Source organism: Astatotilapia calliptera, chromosome 1, assembly GCF_964374335.1.
Source record: "Astatotilapia calliptera chromosome 1, fAstCal68.1, whole genome shotgun sequence".
NCBI lineage: Eukaryota > Metazoa > Chordata > Actinopteri > Cichliformes > Cichlidae > Astatotilapia > Astatotilapia calliptera.
The window spans coordinates 13,362,498-13,379,312 of NC_137422.1; the positions used below are offsets into that span (position 1 = coordinate 13,362,498).

The 16,815-nt window shown below is 39.4% G+C and overlaps 1 protein-coding gene across 3 annotated transcripts; it reads left to right on the plus strand.

The window, feature by feature from the left end:
* Positions 1–1,266: 1,266 nt before the first annotated feature.
* On the plus strand, positions 1,267–15,557 carry LOC113019738 (SHC-transforming protein 1). 3 transcript variants are annotated; one of them, XM_080302333.1, is made up of 13 exons: positions 1,267–1,543; positions 1,739–2,458; positions 5,492–5,562; positions 8,863–8,923; positions 9,022–9,141; positions 9,243–9,296; positions 10,783–10,834; positions 10,931–11,057; positions 12,637–12,820; positions 13,621–13,693; positions 13,917–14,013; positions 14,112–14,259; positions 14,345–15,557. In XM_080302333.1, exons 2-13 carry the CDS (start codon positions 1,766–1,768, stop codon positions 14,507–14,509), a joined length of 1,845 nt encoding a protein of 614 aa, XP_080158459.1. In that variant the 5' UTR covers positions 1,267–1,543; positions 1,739–1,765; the 3' UTR covers positions 14,510–15,557. The 3 variants fall into 3 exon arrangements, with proteins under 3 accessions (XP_080158459.1, XP_080158468.1, XP_080158456.1); XM_080302342.1 differs by having other exon boundaries at positions 1,273–2,458; positions 9,246–9,296; XM_080302330.1 differs by having other exon boundaries at positions 1,274–2,458.
* Positions 15,558–16,815: the final 1,258 nt, after the last annotated feature.

Sequence of the window (16,815 nt, forward strand, 5' to 3'; positions counted from 1 at the left end):
AAAATGATCACAATAACAAGGTTAAAAGAACCAAACACTAAGTTTTAAACCAATAAAAGATGAAAAAGTCTAGAAATTAGATTAGTTAAAAGTTCAAATGAATGCCAAATGAATCAAAAAACACTGCACAAGAGCTGAAAAGGAACAACAGAATTAATCCGCTATGAGTTTCATAATAAAACTGATTTTGCTCTTGTGGTCGTAAAGGGATGGACATGTTAGCTGCTGCTGCTGCTTCAGGATTCAATATGTTGTGCATTCAGAGATGCTCTTCTGCTTACCTTGGTTGTAATGAGTAGTAATTTGAATTTTTCTCAGCCCAAAGCAGTCTGGCCATTCTCCTCTGACATAAGTATTTTCTCCCACTGAACTGCCGTTCGCTGGGTATTTCCCCTAGAAAACAAAGTATTCTGATTCTGATTTTCTCTTTTTAAGATCATTCTCTCCAAACCCTAGAGCTACACTGATTTGCTGCAGCGTGGTGGTTGCCGTAAATGTGCAGTTGAACAGAGCTACCAAACAAAGCAGCTCCAAGTTTATAGTTAACAGACCAGCTGATTACTGAAAAAAGTGGTAGCAACATCATATAGATTGTAGTTTTAATAAACGGCCACTAGGAAGGGACAAAACTCTGCCGTAGACATCACTCAGATTTCAATATTGCATACTCTTTGACAATAGCTAGTGGTGTGTAATTATTATTTTATGGAAAAAGGTAAAGCTCCATGGTTTAAAATGCTTTTACTGTGGAATTTGAGAGTATGGCTGCACCGCTGCAATCTGAAAGACAATCTTTCAATCAGGAATAACACCAGTATGTAAAACACTGTTTAAATGGCGCCTGGAATATTGTTCTGATCGGGATCAAAGGGAAATGCAAATGCTTCAGTTAAATCCTCTTCCTCCTGTGTGTTAATTTGAACAATACAGTCACTATGGGGTACATTTTATTGTGTAAATCATGTCAGTCATGGTACCAGTGATAAAATGTTATTTTCCAAAGTAAGCCAAATTAATGATAATTTATTTAAAACATCTCTAAGGTGGAAGTCATGTTAGAAGAAAGGAATGGAGCACTGCTTCAGTGTAATACTGAGTGTGAGTGTGTGTGTGTGTGTGTGTGTGTGTGTGTGTGTGTGTGTGTGTGTGTGTATGTGCACAGCATGAGTCACCCTGCCTGCCTGTGATTGGATGGTAGTTTATGGGTGAGGGAGGAGAAAGAGAGCCTTTGGGGGCCGTCTGTCAATCTCTCCTCTGCTCCATTCACACATTCATCTGCATGCAGCGTCATGAGAGAGACAGGGGAAGTGAGCGAGATCTCATTCATAAAAAAAGAGAAAGTTCATTCATACACGCTGCACAATCCTGCTGCGCCTCAGAAAGAAAAGACAGAGGGGAGGAAAGTTGATGTGAAGGTGAAGCTGGGAGCCTGGCAACTGACTGAGAAAGTGTGTGGGTCAGTAGGATGGGGCTGTACTCTGCATGACTAGAGTGGAGCAGACTGGACTCTAGACTTAACAGGACATCCCAGAGTCCTACAGTGGTGAGTTGAATCTGCACAGCAGGATTCCCTTTAAATGATCTGACGACAGAGCGCACCCGACACAAAGATAGTTTTCAGACGCTCCTGAAACCTGATGTTATTTCTTCATCTCCTTTTACCAAAATCTTTAGTTAAAATTCCTTAATGGTGACCTGAATTTTCAAGTTTCCTTTTTTTTTTTTACATTTATTTCAGCGTTCTCCTTTGCTCTGTTTCCTGATTATGAGAGAGCAAACCTTATCCAGGTTGAAATCACAGACGGGACTCCTACCAGGCAGGTCGCTTAATCAGTACAATGAAAATCACAGTGCGGCTGATTTGATTCTGACACTTTCTTTTTCATCTTCTACAGGTATGCTGAAGCGTACTAAATACAGTCGACTGCGCAACGATTCTCCAACATCTCTGGAGGAGAACCCCCAGGGAATGTTGCCCCTGAAGCAGGACCTCTGCTTAGACTCTGAATTCAGTCAGCTGGGACTTGGGATTACTACACACCACGGACCATCCACCCTGAGGGATTTCATCCCCCGCATGGCCAACATCCGACTGCAAAGCCCTATTTCCCGGCAAGGCCTAAAAGGACAGACAGACACAGCCAGAGGCAGAAGCATCAGTGCCCCTACTGACAAACCCTTGTCCAGAACAGAGTGGGGTTCAGGAAGTAATGAGAGATTTTGCACTCACGCTTCCCTCAACGCTCCCCTATCCACGGGCCAAAATCTAATTCACCCTGCTTTGCTCTGCACAAAAAGACCTATCACCCTACAACGGATGGCAAGCCTTCCTTGGACCCCTGGATATCCTCCCTGCTCACATCACAGAGGTGGTCTGTGCTGTGTGAAGATTTCCTCTGCAAAAGGTGATCGTACAGTGGTGGGGACAGGAAGCAGAGCAGTTCACCATCACATCAAGGTACCTGACCCTGCACATGTGCATGATCAGATAGAGTAAACCAACATTTTACTTGCCCAAGTAATTCATATTCTTAATTTTGTTAATGTGTGTAAAATTCTTTGTGTGTAGAAATTACCAAAATGCTGTGCAAGCTCCTTTTCTCTGTACTATGCAAGTCGTCATGACCTAAAGATATGCCAGATTTCAGCAGTGTTAAATTACTGTTTACTTAGTGCCACGGCCAAAATAAATACACACACGTGAACATGGAAAATACACATATGCATACACTCTCTGCTCTATCCACACCGTCACACTCACAGTCACTCCCCTCCTCAGTTAGAGCCTCCTATGTAGGCAGTAGTGACTCATCCTAGCTCTCTGCTTCCCTCTAGTTCAGTCCTGCTATGTGTGTGAATGCATGTGTGTGAATATATCTAGTATCAGCATGCTGTCCTAGAACAGAACCCATCTTGTCCCGATGGCAGAGGTGTGTCCACACAGGCCTGTGAGCTGACCACTGGTGGAAATGAGAATGGACTGTCTGATTGACCTCTATAAACAAGCACACACATATGTTTCTTCTGCCCGCTCAACCCACCCATGTATACATATATTGATTTAAGTCTGGTTTTTATCAATGGACTTACTCATCCTGCCTCCAGCCTATGAGGTCTGCGATACTGAATTTCCTGCCCAGTAGAAGTGGGACTCGTCATAGTGTATTTGAGCACATGGCCTGAATATTGCCTGGTTTCTTCTCTGTCTTCCTCACATCTATATAGTCTGATAAATTCAGTTACAGTCAGACACATGTCAACATTTACCTCAACTCTGAGTTGTCTGGCATTCTAATAAGCTAAAGTAAGACTGTAAAGATTGTACTGGCTACTTGTCGCATGGTTAGAATCTGCTGACAGGTCGCACATTAAAATGTAGTCACAGCTTTTACTTTCTGCTCACTTGCTTTGCTTAAAACTGCCATCTTGCTTTTGCTTTTGTAAGCTTGAGACTTACTTATTTCTTGGGTATTCCAATCAGAATTTGCTACAAAGATTTTAAAGGTTAGTTTTGGGCAGTAATAACTCAAAGTAGCAAATCACTACCTCCGCCAAGGACTGTGTGCCTGTCATTCAGTTTTAATTTTTAAATGTTATTTATAATGTTATTTGTAAGGTAAAGACCCTACAATAATACAGAGAAAACTCCAACAACGAGCATGTACAGGAAGAAAAATTCCCTTTAAAATGGAAGAAACTACAAACTTCTTAAACTAAGAACAAATATAAATATACACAGAGTACAACATTCCCTTTAAAGTAAATACTGCACAGAGAGTGAGCTGCCTTAGCAGAGGTTTATGCTTTCAGAGGTCTTCTTGTTTTGTTTTGTTTTGTTTTGTATGATTTTATCAGTCTTTGTTGTGGAAGGATTTTGACCCACTCTTCTTTGTAAGGTTGCTTCAGTTCATTGAGGTTTGTTGGCATTCGTTCATGCACAGCTCTCTTAAGTTTCCAATACAGCATTTTCTGTTGTGTTGCATTCTGGACTTTTGGTTGTTGCAGCACTTTTAGTCTTTTCTTTTTCAGCAATTCTGTTGTAGATTTGCTGCTGTCCTTGAGATCATTGTTCTGTTACTTCACCCAATTTTGTCCAAACTTTAGCTGTTGCACAGATGGCCTCATATTTGACTCCTAAATATGTTGCTATACAGAGGAGTTTATGGTTGACTCAGTGACTGCAAGGTGTTCCGGTACTTTGGCTGCAAAACAAACCCAAATCTTCACCCCTCCACAGCTGTGCTTGACAGTAGGTATGAGCTGTGTTTGCTGATATGCTGTGTTTGATTTTTGACAGTCGTTGTGCATCATGGCCACACATTTCTGCTTTGGACTTGTCTGGCCATTGTCCCTAATGTCTTGCGGTTTTTGCAGATGGAACTTTGCAAACCTAAGCCACGCTGCCATTTTATTTTTAGAGAGAAGAGGCTTTCTCTTGGCAATCACTCAGAACAAACTTGTTCAGTCCTTTTCTAATTGTACTGTCATGAACTTTAACGTTTCACATCCTAACTGAGATCTGTAGAACCTGAGATGTAGCTCTTAGGTTTGCTGGGACATCCACTCCCTGGAGTGACATAGTGTTAACATAGCTGAATACTCCAGACCAGCAAACTACCAAAATGTCTGGTTTTTTAGTGGTGGTCACACTTCCAGATGATCATTTAATTAAGCGCATTTGATTAGCACCACCTGCTTACCTTCTTAATGCCAGTGGAAGCAGTTAAGGTGGAGTTAGTTTTTCAGTGTCCTGTGAAATCTCTTTAAGCATCACTTAAAGAACCCTGGGGTACTTTCTTCTGAATAACTAAAATACCTTTATTTTAATAGCATGGTTATATATAACCAACAGACAAACAAAAACAACAACTCCAGTGTGTTTCAGAATACATTCCTTAAGAAGTTAAACCGATTTCAGGAAAACAATGACATAATTTGGATATGAACTTTAAATTTCTGCTCTGCGTATCTAATTTATTGATTGTTTTCAAACTAGCATTTCCATCCCGTCTCACGTGTTCTATTACACTTTTTTTTTAAAACAAAATTCCCATTCCCAGCCACAAAACTCTAAGAACGCACATGGATGGAACTTAAATGACTTAAACACAATGCATAAAACCACTTTCTCTCTCTATCAGCTTTCTGGAACCTTCTCGAAGGCCCAGTTATTTCCATTCCTCTTGACTCGTTACAGCTATGTGTAAATCTATGTTGTCTGCCGCAAATCAGCTCATGAACTTTTCACCTTTTCTGCAGAATCATTTTCTTCCATCATAAAAACTAAAAGTGAGGATGCAATAACAGAAAATTCATGAAAAGTGACCAGACTCCTGTAAGAGTGTTGTGTTTCTTTAATATATTTTAATTGTTGTTGAAAGTGCGCACCTCAGAGTCCTCAGGACTCTGTTGGATGTTCCTGAGACTTTTATTACTAGTATTATTATTATAATATATTTTTCCATTGTTTTTTTTCTGTGTGTTTTTCTAGTACATGGGTAGTGTGGAAGTGACCCAGTCCATGAGAACCCTTGACTTTGATACAAGAATGCAAGTTACACGGTAGGAGGTCCTCTCTGCACCCCTTTCTAACAAACACAAATACGAATATATACATCTAATGATATAATACATGAACGTATAATACATGCAACATAATCCTGACTGCAGGGGAATGCCATATATGGATTAGGTGCTGTTTCGCTTGCACACAGATGAGGAAAAAAAGTGAGCAAAATTGCTTTATCCTGAACTCATTTAACATATATTTGCCAAGCTAACCATGTGTAGCTTATTTCAAAAATGTTTCAAAGAGGGAAATCAAATTAAATGTATAATATTTCATAAACGGGGCTTTCTCCTCATCATTTGATATTGAAATCCTAGTGCAGGATGCCATAACACAGCCCTCTCTGTTTACAGAAGCGCTGTTGAATGATGGAGCAGAAAATCCAATTAGATGAATTTCCTCCTAATGATCCCTCAGTCTTATTAAAAGAGAGAGAGGGAGACAAACCTCAATCCAATTCTTACAATGTGTTTTCAAGAAGAAAAACGGTCTTCCTGGAAATCAGCATTGCTTCCTAGGTAGTGGGATGTTCCATTCGTGCGCGTGGGGGTGTTTTTTTGCTTTGCCCTCGCTGACCCAAGCGTCAGAGATACAATCTCAGCTCAGATTGACTTGATTTAAAAAAAGAAACATACCAGGAATATTTTGAAGTGTTACTGCTTTAACACTGCAGATGGAAGTTTGTGATCAGCTATTCTAGTTATGTTTTTTTTTTGTTGTTCTTCTGTAATTTTTTCTTCACTACAGTGATTATTGCAAGTTATCCTTAAAAGAAGGATTTATAAGTTACAAGAAAACTGAATTTGTAAAAAGCTAAAAGCAAATTAACAAAAACAACATCTTGCAACTAGTTAGACTTCTTAAAAATAAAGATGAGGAGGATTTCGTAACACTGTAAAAGACCACGTGGGCAATGGCAAGCAGCACAACAATTTAATAATGTTTCTAAATGCAAAATTGCAAAGAATTGGAAGATTTCATCATATCATTAAAAGATTCCAAGAATCCAGAGAGACATTGGCGAAGGACAAGGCCAAAAACCAATATTGAAAGGGTGTGATCTTCAAGACCTCAGGCAGCACTGCATTAAAAATAGACAATACACAGATTTTATAGTGGAAATCCATGTGTGGGCAGCTGAAACTCACTGCTAGTGTAGACAGTTTGTGTCCTGGTCCACAAATGCAAATTGAAAATATGCCATACAATTAAAAACAAACTAAGAAACAAACAAAAGCAGTTAAAAAAAAAAAAGATCCATAAAGGCCGCTACTGTACCTTCTTTAAGCCAAAGCTCATTTAAGATGGAGCGCAGATCACCTGCCTCCATCTCACCCTCCATCCTCCTTTGTCATACCAATCTGCATGTCCTCCTTCACTACATCCCTGAAACTTCTCTGCAGTCTTCCTCTTTTCCTCCTGCCTGCAGCTCTATCTTCAATATCCAGTATATCCGCTATACCTGCCCTCTACTCTCAGTACACATCACAATGTTGTCTGGAAACAGTGTAGTCCACAGAGACTCCTGCCTGACCTCATCTGTCAACCTGTGCGTCATCACTGCAACCTCAGGTCTCAGAGCTGATCCCTGATGTAATCCCATCCCAACCTTGAACCCGTTTTTCCCTCCAGCTGCACACCTGACCACTGTCTCGCTGTCTAACCTGCTGCACATCCTTTCCAGCTCCATCTCTCTGCCTCTGCCAATTTATACAAGTTTTTGAATCTTGCATACAACTCAGTATAAGCCTTTTCCTTTGCCTTTTTTTACTTCTCTCTTTCCTCCCAGTGCTGCTGTCCACTTTCTTATTTCCCCGATATCCCACTTTTTCTTTGCTAATCTATTCCTTGGAATATTTTCCTGTACTTCCTCATTCCACCACCAGGTCTCCTCGTCCTCTATCCTCCATCCAGAGAATACACCAAAGACCTTTTTTGGACTTTCCCTAAGTACTACAGCTGTTCCATTTCCTGTCATCTGGTACCTCTTCTCAACCGACCAACTCTTTCAACATTCTTCTTTCTTTCTTTCTCATTTAATCCTTGGCTCTGTCTTCACAAACGCTTTTTCTTGATTTCCAAAGTAATCATTCAGACTACTAACCAATGCTGCCTGGCACATTCTCTCCTGCCACCACCCTGCAGTCTCCTATCTCTTTCAGGTTGCAGCTTTTGCATAAGATGTAGTCCACCTGTATTCATCTTCTTCCACTTATATACATTACCCTATGTTCCTGTCTTTTGTTGAAGTACATGTTTACCACAGAATATTAACCAAAAATTCAGAAAAAGTTATTAATTGACTTGCATGTAATTGAGTGAAATAAGTATTTAATCACCCAGCCAGAATTCTTGCTCCTACGATTAGCTGTGTGCACATGTAACACACAGATTACAATCAATTACGGATACTCCTGATCTCATCTTGTTACGGACAAGACCAAATACCTGTCAATGGACATCAGGGACAAGATTTTAGACCAGCACAAAGATGGAATGGGGTACAAGACCATCAGCAAGAAGCTCAGTGTGAAGGTGACAACTCTTGCTGCGATTATTCAGAAATGGAAGAAGTTTAAAATGACCGTCAGTTGCCTCTGGTCTGCAGCTCCATGCAAGATCTTACCTCACAGGGTGAGGATGATCCTGAGAAAGATGGTGAATCAGCTCAAAACTACACTGGAGGAGCTTGTTAATAATCCTAAGACACTTGGGACCGCAGTCACCAAGAACACTGTTAGGAACACACTGCGATATGCAGTGGATTGAAGTCTTGTAGCACATGCTTAACAAGGCACATGAACAGGCTCGTATTAAGTGAACATTTAGATGATTCAGAGAAGGACTGGGAGAAAGTGCTGAGATTGGGGGAAGAGAAATGCTGAGCATGTGTGCAAACTTAGTGACCAACTACACGAAATGTCTTATCAGTGTGCATGCCAACAAGGGTTTCTCCACCAAGTACTAAGTCATGTTTGGCTTTTGAATCAAATACTCACAGCGACATGCAGATAAAAGGATACCTTTTGTGTAATATGTTGGGTTTTTTTTTGGTTGTGTGTACTAAATGTACTCCAAAACTAAAGTAATAAAGTATTGCATTTGAGTAAGTATATTTGGTTACATTCTTCCAGCAGTGCATGTATATGTGCTTTCTGTAGTGTAGTTTTCTTCCTCTCACATGCACATCACATGTCCGCAGGGCACACCAGATCACATACAAAGGTATCTCTGTGTTACTGTGTGCATGTGCTTATGTACATGCTGATCTGTGTCTATGTGTTTGTGTGCAGAGAGGCAATCAGCAGACTTTGTGCGAGGACATTGCTCAAAACAGCAGTGAAAACTAAAAGGGTAAGGCTTGTGTACACAGACAGGCACACACTCATACTCACACACTCTCTCTTTCTGCCACGTTCAGCTGGAATAACAGTGGTTTTTGTCATCATTAGCCTGTTTGCAAGGGACTGTCTTCTGTTCTGGGTCAGACAAACCTGCAGTTTTCTGGAAGAAGGATCATCCTCACTGTCTCCACCGACAGTATGACTCTAATCGCTGCCTCGTCCTTACAGGTGACAGTGTCAGCATGTTAAACCCCATCAAAACAGCCTCATGTCAGGTTTACTGGCAAACCTATCTGCTATTGTATCATTTCCTCTTTTCTCTTTCACAGAAGATTGCCCACCACCCCATGCAGACCATTTCATTTGCCTCCGGTGGAGATTCAGTATGTTCATATTCTCAAATCTTTCCCCTTGTACACGTTGATGATCAGATAGGGACACAAACAGGGTAGCAAGAGCACAATCACACACACAGTGAGTAATTTGATTTAGTCTGATTATTGCATTGGTGTACTACCATTTATGGAGGATTAAATCATTTCCTGCCTCAACTCTTGATCATTCTGCTCTTTTAATTAGTGGTACAAGGTCAGCATCTGAAAGCATGCTACAAATGAAACTTCAGACTTTGGCAAAAATGTCTAAACATTCCCTTGTGATTAATTTTAATGAATATGATTTATGCAAAGAACCTCTGATATTCAACAGTATATTATCCCCAGCATTCAGAGTGTGCTGGGGGTATACTGACCTTTATTTTGTTCAATTTAATTTGGATTCTTCATTCTTGGGAGTGTGTCACGTGAATGTTTTGCCTGTTTCAGAAGCGAAGCCTTCCAGAAAAGTTTGACAACCACCTCCTTAAGTGTTTAAAGCTTGTTGGTACTATATAAAAGAGCTGGCAAATATAAAGAAAAGATTTTATTTGATGGGTTATTTCTGCTAGAACTGTAGCAGTGATTAATCATGTGACTGCTTGTGAGTTTTCTCTTAAGGATTACTCTTTCAAGTCTGAGTCATTTAATAAATGTGTCTGTTTACGGTTTTACCCTTAATTTGGCTCATTGTAAAACTCTTGAATGTAATTCTTGTGCTAATTAATTGCTAAAGGCGACAAATCATGAAATCCTTTGCTGTGACTTATGCACTCATCAGAGCTAACTGCCTTCATCATCTTTACACCTTGCCAAGCGCTTATCAGACTAATTACTCAGGTCTATTCTTCTTAATTTGTTTCCCTCTGTGCGCACATATATCCACATGACAGGATTCAAGTTATTTGGCCTGAGTGAAAATTTCCTGTGCCCTAAAAATGTGTGTAATGAACATAAAAATCAATGCAGATCTGTCTGTAGGGCATGTGGTTATTAGCTGCTGTCTAGGTCAAACTGCATTTTGGTTGGCCTTTTAGTTCAAACACAGATTCACTACAAATCATGTGCAGAAATATACACTGACTAAAGATGAGAGAAAATAAGAAGGTAGTTACTCTCTGGGAAAGACAACACCAGCAAAGCTGTGGATGGGATTATAGCTCACCGTTTTTAATTAATTAACCATACTAATCTTGTAGTGTGCTCTAAGCCTCTGCTCAGCTGGCTTGGGCACATGAAAGATAGCAAAGGGGAATTAAATTCAGTCTGACACAGAAGCTTTATGGTGAACCATATTCAGCTTACTGTGCTCTTGTATTAGGCTGAACTCTTCAGACGAAGCGTACACGTGGATGAACATTAACTGAAAATAATGGGTTAAAATATAAATTGAAATCGAGCTTTCCACATGGAAAAAGTCTATCGAGTCATTTTTTGCATTTATAATTTATAATCATGCCTTTTATTGTGTTTTTCTCTCTCAATTTGTTTACAGGACATGGCAGATTACATTGCTTATGTAGCTAAAGACCTTGCCAATGACAGAGGTATGAGAGAGAGTTTGCTTTGAGCTGGCCTTACACTCAAATTTCAATTTACTGATTGTTATGAAAATAATGTTTGACTTTTGCTCTCTATGGCAGCCTGTCACATCCTGGAGTGTCCCGAGGGTCAAGCCAATGAGGTTATCAACAGCATCGGTCAGGCCTTTGAGACGCGCTTCCGCCACCTTCTCAGCCAGACACCATCGGTCCTGTCCACCAGTTCCAGGTTATAGCTCTTACATGTATATATGTGAATATATATATATATATATATATATATATATATATATATATATATATATATATATATATATATATATATATATATATGCATGTGTGTATATATACATAAATATTATAGTATATTATGGATTTGCTATTAAATATAGAAACAATATTATGCAGTATTTACTGTATGGGGCAGGGATAGTGGTGGTGGCCCCATGATCGGAAGGTCGGGAGTTCGAAATCCACTGAACAGCTACCCTGAGGTACCCCTGAGCAAGTTACCATCCCTACACACTGCTCCTCGGGCGCCCAATGGCTGCCCACTGCTTCACAGAGCGTATGGGTTAAATGCAGAGAGGAATTTCCCCACGGGGATCAATAAAGTATACATTATTATTATTATTATTATTATTATTATTATTATGTCAGTGACTCTGAGTGAATTCATATGTACATATAAGTATAGCTGAATATATGTGTATATGTATGATTGTATATAGTGCCATAAGTATTGGCCCCCGTCCTGATGTTTGCATATTTGTTACATTTAAATGCTTCAGATCAACAAATAAATTTTAATATGAGACAGAGAACCATAATCAATACAAAATGCAGTTTTTAAATGATACGTTTGGTTTATTAGGGCTAAAAACTATCTGAACCTACTGGGCCTTTGTGAAAAAGTAATTGCCCTCTAAATCTAATAACAGGTTGTGCCACCCTTGGCGACAAGAACTGCAATCAAGCACTCGTGATAACTAGAATAACTGAGGTGTGGAGGAATTTTGGCCCACTCTTCTTAGAAGAATTGTTTTAATTCAGACATACTTTTCATGTTAAACAAGCATGATTTATGCTTAAGTATCTCAATCAGATCATTTTGGCCTAATGAAAGTCCAGACTTTGAATAACCCATCAATATTTTTTTGAACCATTCGGCGTTGGACTTTATGGTCTGTTGAAAAAACCAAAGCGTCATTAAGCTTCAGGGCACAAATTGATGTCCAAACGTTCTCCTTCAGGTATTTCTGCTAGAGAGCAGAATTCATGGTTCCAGCAGTTTCAGCAAGTCCTCCTGAAGCAGCAACGCAGCCTCAGACCACTACACTACCACCGACATGTTTGGGGCACAAACCTTCCACAAAGTTCAGCTTTATCTCATCGGGCCACAGAATATTTTTCCAAAAGTCTTGGGGGTCATCAAGATGCTAATTGGCAAATGTGAGATGAGCCTGTGTGCCTTCCACTCCTGGGAAGGTTCACCACTATCTCTCACTATCTCACCCGGATATATGTAAATTAGTTTGTTTATCGGTTGTTTTTGAGATCTTTTAGCCTGTTTCACTTTGTCAGACAGGTTCTATTTAGGTGATTTGTTGATTCAGCAGGTCTGGCGGTAATCAGGCCTGGGCAAGTGAAACTGAACCCAGGTTTCAAAAAAATTTCATTAATTACGGTTAATTCATGGTTTAGCAAGGGAAGGCATATCAGGGTATCTTTATCTGATATTAAAATGTATCTGTCTTTTCTGTCCTTCCTTCCTTCTACCAATACCTCAACACTATGTGTATATTCAGACCGGCACTGAGAATCTGTCACAAATGGTGCCCAGAAGAGTTAATAATAAACCAAAAGGCAAACCGGGAAGGAGAATTCAATGAACACCGTGACTATTACAATGTGAACCCAGGAGACCCAGGTGGAATAAAAGACTTTCAGGTCACAGAAGAGGAGAGCAAAGAAGATGCTAACATTCACAGGGTAAGACTTACCTGTAACACCAAAGCACTAATAATTTACAGTCACTTGAGTTTGTGTATATAAGGACAGGACCTTGAACACAATTTGTTCAGAAAGAAAAGTTCCCATTGTTGTTGTAAAAGCTTAAAACCACATCTCTTGGTGCTTTTCAGCATTTTTAAAGTGGTCGACTAGCATGAATACAGTTTAGTTTTTGATAGTGTTATGTCATAGCTTGTCACATTACAATTTGAAACATATTATGTTGCAATGCATGAGACTGCATTATTTAAACTTATATTGTATAGGATGTACTGTAGACTATAATCACATCTATGGACCAAGTTCACAAACTTAGCATTGGCTAAAAGTTTTAGCATTTAGCCAACAGATAAGCTGGATCTGATTACTTTGCAGTAATCGCTGTAAATGCTGAAATGCTTTTCCAGGAGACTTTGTAACTTATACAAGGTCATTTTTAAATGGCAGCCAAAACGTGGTTTTTTTGTGAAGAAATATAGAAACGATGTTGTTATAATTAAATATGATAGCAGGCACACAGTGCACTAGCACATTTTATGGTCTTGTTATTGAGCACAAAGGTTGATCCCAGAGGAGAAACACTTGAGCTACTTCTCACCAAACATCACCTCACAAGTTTTCTTCACTTCCCAGAATTACCAGATGATAATTTCCTGTCATGACTGCTCATCTCTAAAATGTTACCAGCGCAGTTGCCCCTAAACACACACACACACGTTCAAACGTGCACAGCCAACAATATGTGTCTGGTGTGTATGACTCATGGTGTGCCATTGCAGGTCCGTTTCCCTCGGCCTGTTTCCCTTTATGAGAACTGCTCCATCACAGATGAGACTCCAGCTCCACCTGCAGGTGAAAATCAACTGCGTTATCCGAGTCCAGTTTCGAGTTTGTCCATATAATGCATGTGTCCCTCAAGTACAATTATGACTTCTATGCCTCTATGATTCAGAGGAAACTGTACTTTACTTTAACTTGGTTATTAAAAATCAAATAAAGTGAGCAGTGCTTCAATTGGGGTTTAAAGCTGTTGCTTTTCAACTGTTGTTTTCTTCCTCTATCTAATCTCCATCAGATTTAGAGCAGTCTGAGATCAATACTGAACAACGCTCTCTGCTCACTGAGACGCGGGTCCAGAAGCTGATCCAGGAAGAAGGATGGTTCCACGGCAGGTTGGTAATCAATATCTGTTTGACTATGAGTGATGCGTCAAAATGCTGCTAATTCCAAGGTCATTCTCTCCCGTGGAATTTTGTTTGTTTCATCACAGGTTGGGAAGAGAGCAGGCGGAGTCGCTTCTCACCTGTAGCGGAGATTTCCTGGTCAGAGAGAGCAGCTCTGCCGCTGGTCAGTATGTACTCAGCGGTATGGAGGGAGCTACTGTGCGACACCTACTGCTGGTTGATCCACATGGACAGGTACAGCTCTGCTGGTGGATTTCAAATATCGTTTAAAGAAGAGAAAGAAAGCAACTTTTAAGCATATTTTCCATTTATTGACCAGGTGCGGACCCGTGATCAGGTGTTTCTGAGCGTTGGCCACCTGGTGCGATTCCACATGGAGAATCAGATGCCCATTGTTGCTGGAAGCAGCGAGCTGTGCCTGAAACAGCCGATCCTGCAAACACACAAACATTCACAGACTTCCAGATGCATGGTCTTGAATTAGCAGTGGTTTTTGAGATGAAACACAGAGAGGCCTAGCAACAACAAAAAGAAGAAGAAGAACTTTTAAACCTTTAAACACTTTCAGCTGCCTCAAGAGAAGAGCACCCCTGGACATAATTTCCAGTGAGCTGTGATCATTTTTCCAAACTGTTGGGACAATTTTGCATTATTTGCCCATTATATTATTTACTGTGTGTTTTGTTTTTTGTTTGAGTAAACTCTCAAGTCACTGCTTGTGCCTGTATTGAGAACAGCCTTTGGCCTGCAGAACATCCTGTCTCGCTCTCAGGCAGTTTGCTATTATTTACTCAGTGTCTCAACACAGTCTCTGGTGTTGGCAGGAAATAACCAGAATGTTGGCAGGCTTTCCAAATCCTTTTCTATATACTATATTTGTCTCGTGCTCATTAGTTTTGATTTTCTTTTGTTTTCGTTCCCACTTTCCATGCTTAACTTGAGAAAAATAACTTTTCATCCCACTTGTTTGTTGCATACTGAATATGAAACTGCAGTGGTCTTTGTATCTAGAAGCCCCATTTAGGTCCACATTACATGTGGTTAAACACATCTTTGGGTCTTTTACACAAGTGATTAAATCGGATTTTGTTGGTGATTTATTTGACGTTAAACCTCTAACCAGAATAACAGAACTTTGTTTTGAAATCGTGTTGCAGTCCATCCAAGAGTTCCAGTCAATTCACGCCACAACAAAAAGATATCAAACTAATGGAATTAGCTTCGAGTGACTAGGGATTGTACCACAAAATAAACAGTTCCTCACAACATTGCCCACATTATTGTTCAATTTAGAAAAGCTAAAAGCATTCAGATGTCATTGTATTCACGATAACATTTAACTGAATAACTTGGTTGTATTGAAATTTTCTTTTTTTTCCCCATTTACTACAAAAACCTTAGATACCCTGCATAATTATGAGTTGTTATACACATACAGTCACCAACCCCTTCGTCATGCATGTAGACATTCCCAGGATGACGATGACGTTTAAATTGAGGATCAGAATGGGAAAGAAAGATGATTTAAGTAACTTTGAATGTGGTGTGGTTATTTTTGTCAGATGGGCTGATCTTATTATTTCAGAATAATACGACCAGCTGACTCACCGAGATTCTAGTGGATTGGGAGATTCACATTGTGGATATGCAGCTGACAAATCGTCACATCCACATGTACATATAGTGATTTTGAATCATATTGGCATGCCATCCTATCAGGTCAATATGGATCAAACTCCCTGAGGAATCTTTCCAGCACCTTGCTGAATCGGTTCCATGAAGAATTAAAGCAGTTCTGAAGGTAAAAGAAGAAGAAGAAAAGTTGATGTTATGGATGATTCATCTTCTGTACTTCATGGGCTGAGCTCACATGGTGAAGCTTGAAAGCAAGAGCCAATAAAATGTATTATTATTATTTCGTAAACTCCATGTTTAGGATCAGCATGCTAATTGCAACTTTGTGCAACAATTTTAAAGATTCTGGCTGTTTTATTGAACATGATTAGGTTTGGCCTTGGGAGTTTTACTCTGTTTCATTAGTTTACTAAATTTAAACACTACCAGCTTTTTGATTGTGATAGATAAAAAAGAAACAAGGAGAAAAAAAATTCCCTTGCATTTCAAATAAGTGGCCTCAAATGATTTGGACTAAAGTGGACAGAATTGAGCCCAACTTTAAAGAAAACCCCAGAACATCAGATCCTAGTCAAAAGGTGTGAATATCAAACCATTAATCGCATTATCAAAAACACTGTAGCGTATTTATTTAACACATTATTACATATTCAGAGAAGAGCTTTGAAGGCCTTTCTAGAAGCCTGGAGAACTATTCCTGAAGACTGGTTAAAGAAACGACAAAACGGCTGTCTAAGTTTTTACCTTATGTACTATATTTCCATGTATAGTTGCAGATCTTTCAATAAATCCATTAACTTACTTTCCACTTGGAAAATATAAAGAAATCAACATTTTTACACAATGTGTGTTTCTTAAAAGTCATTATGATTTTTCATTTTATTTAAAATTTTGCATATAATATCTAATTATTTCTTCTTTACTGAAAGAAAACAAAAGGATGTTTCACTGCATCCATGTTTCACTGGATATTTCACACCACAAGGTGGCGCTATCAGTCTTTACAAGAGCTCTTCATCCTATACTATGCCAGCACATTTTCCCCTGATTGGTCAAATAGATCTGGATAGTTTTCTAAAACTGTATCTCCATTTAATCTTATATGCAATATAAAGCAAATTCACAAGAGCTAAATACAAAGAGTGAAACCTTTTT

Excerpts from the sequence above, each read along its gene's own strand:
- LOC113019738 (XM_080302333.1), top strand. The coding sequence starts at position 1,766 with ATGAGAGAGCAAACCTTATCCAGGTTGAAATCACAGACGGGACTCCTA. Across the intron at positions 12,821-13,620 it reads AAGATGCTAACATTCACAGG|GTCCGTTTCCCTCGGCCTGT; the intron begins GTAAGACTTACC and ends GTGCCATTGCAG. Across the intron at positions 13,694-13,916 it reads GACTCCAGCTCCACCTGCAG|ATTTAGAGCAGTCTGAGATC; the intron begins GTGAAAATCAAC and ends AATCTCCATCAG.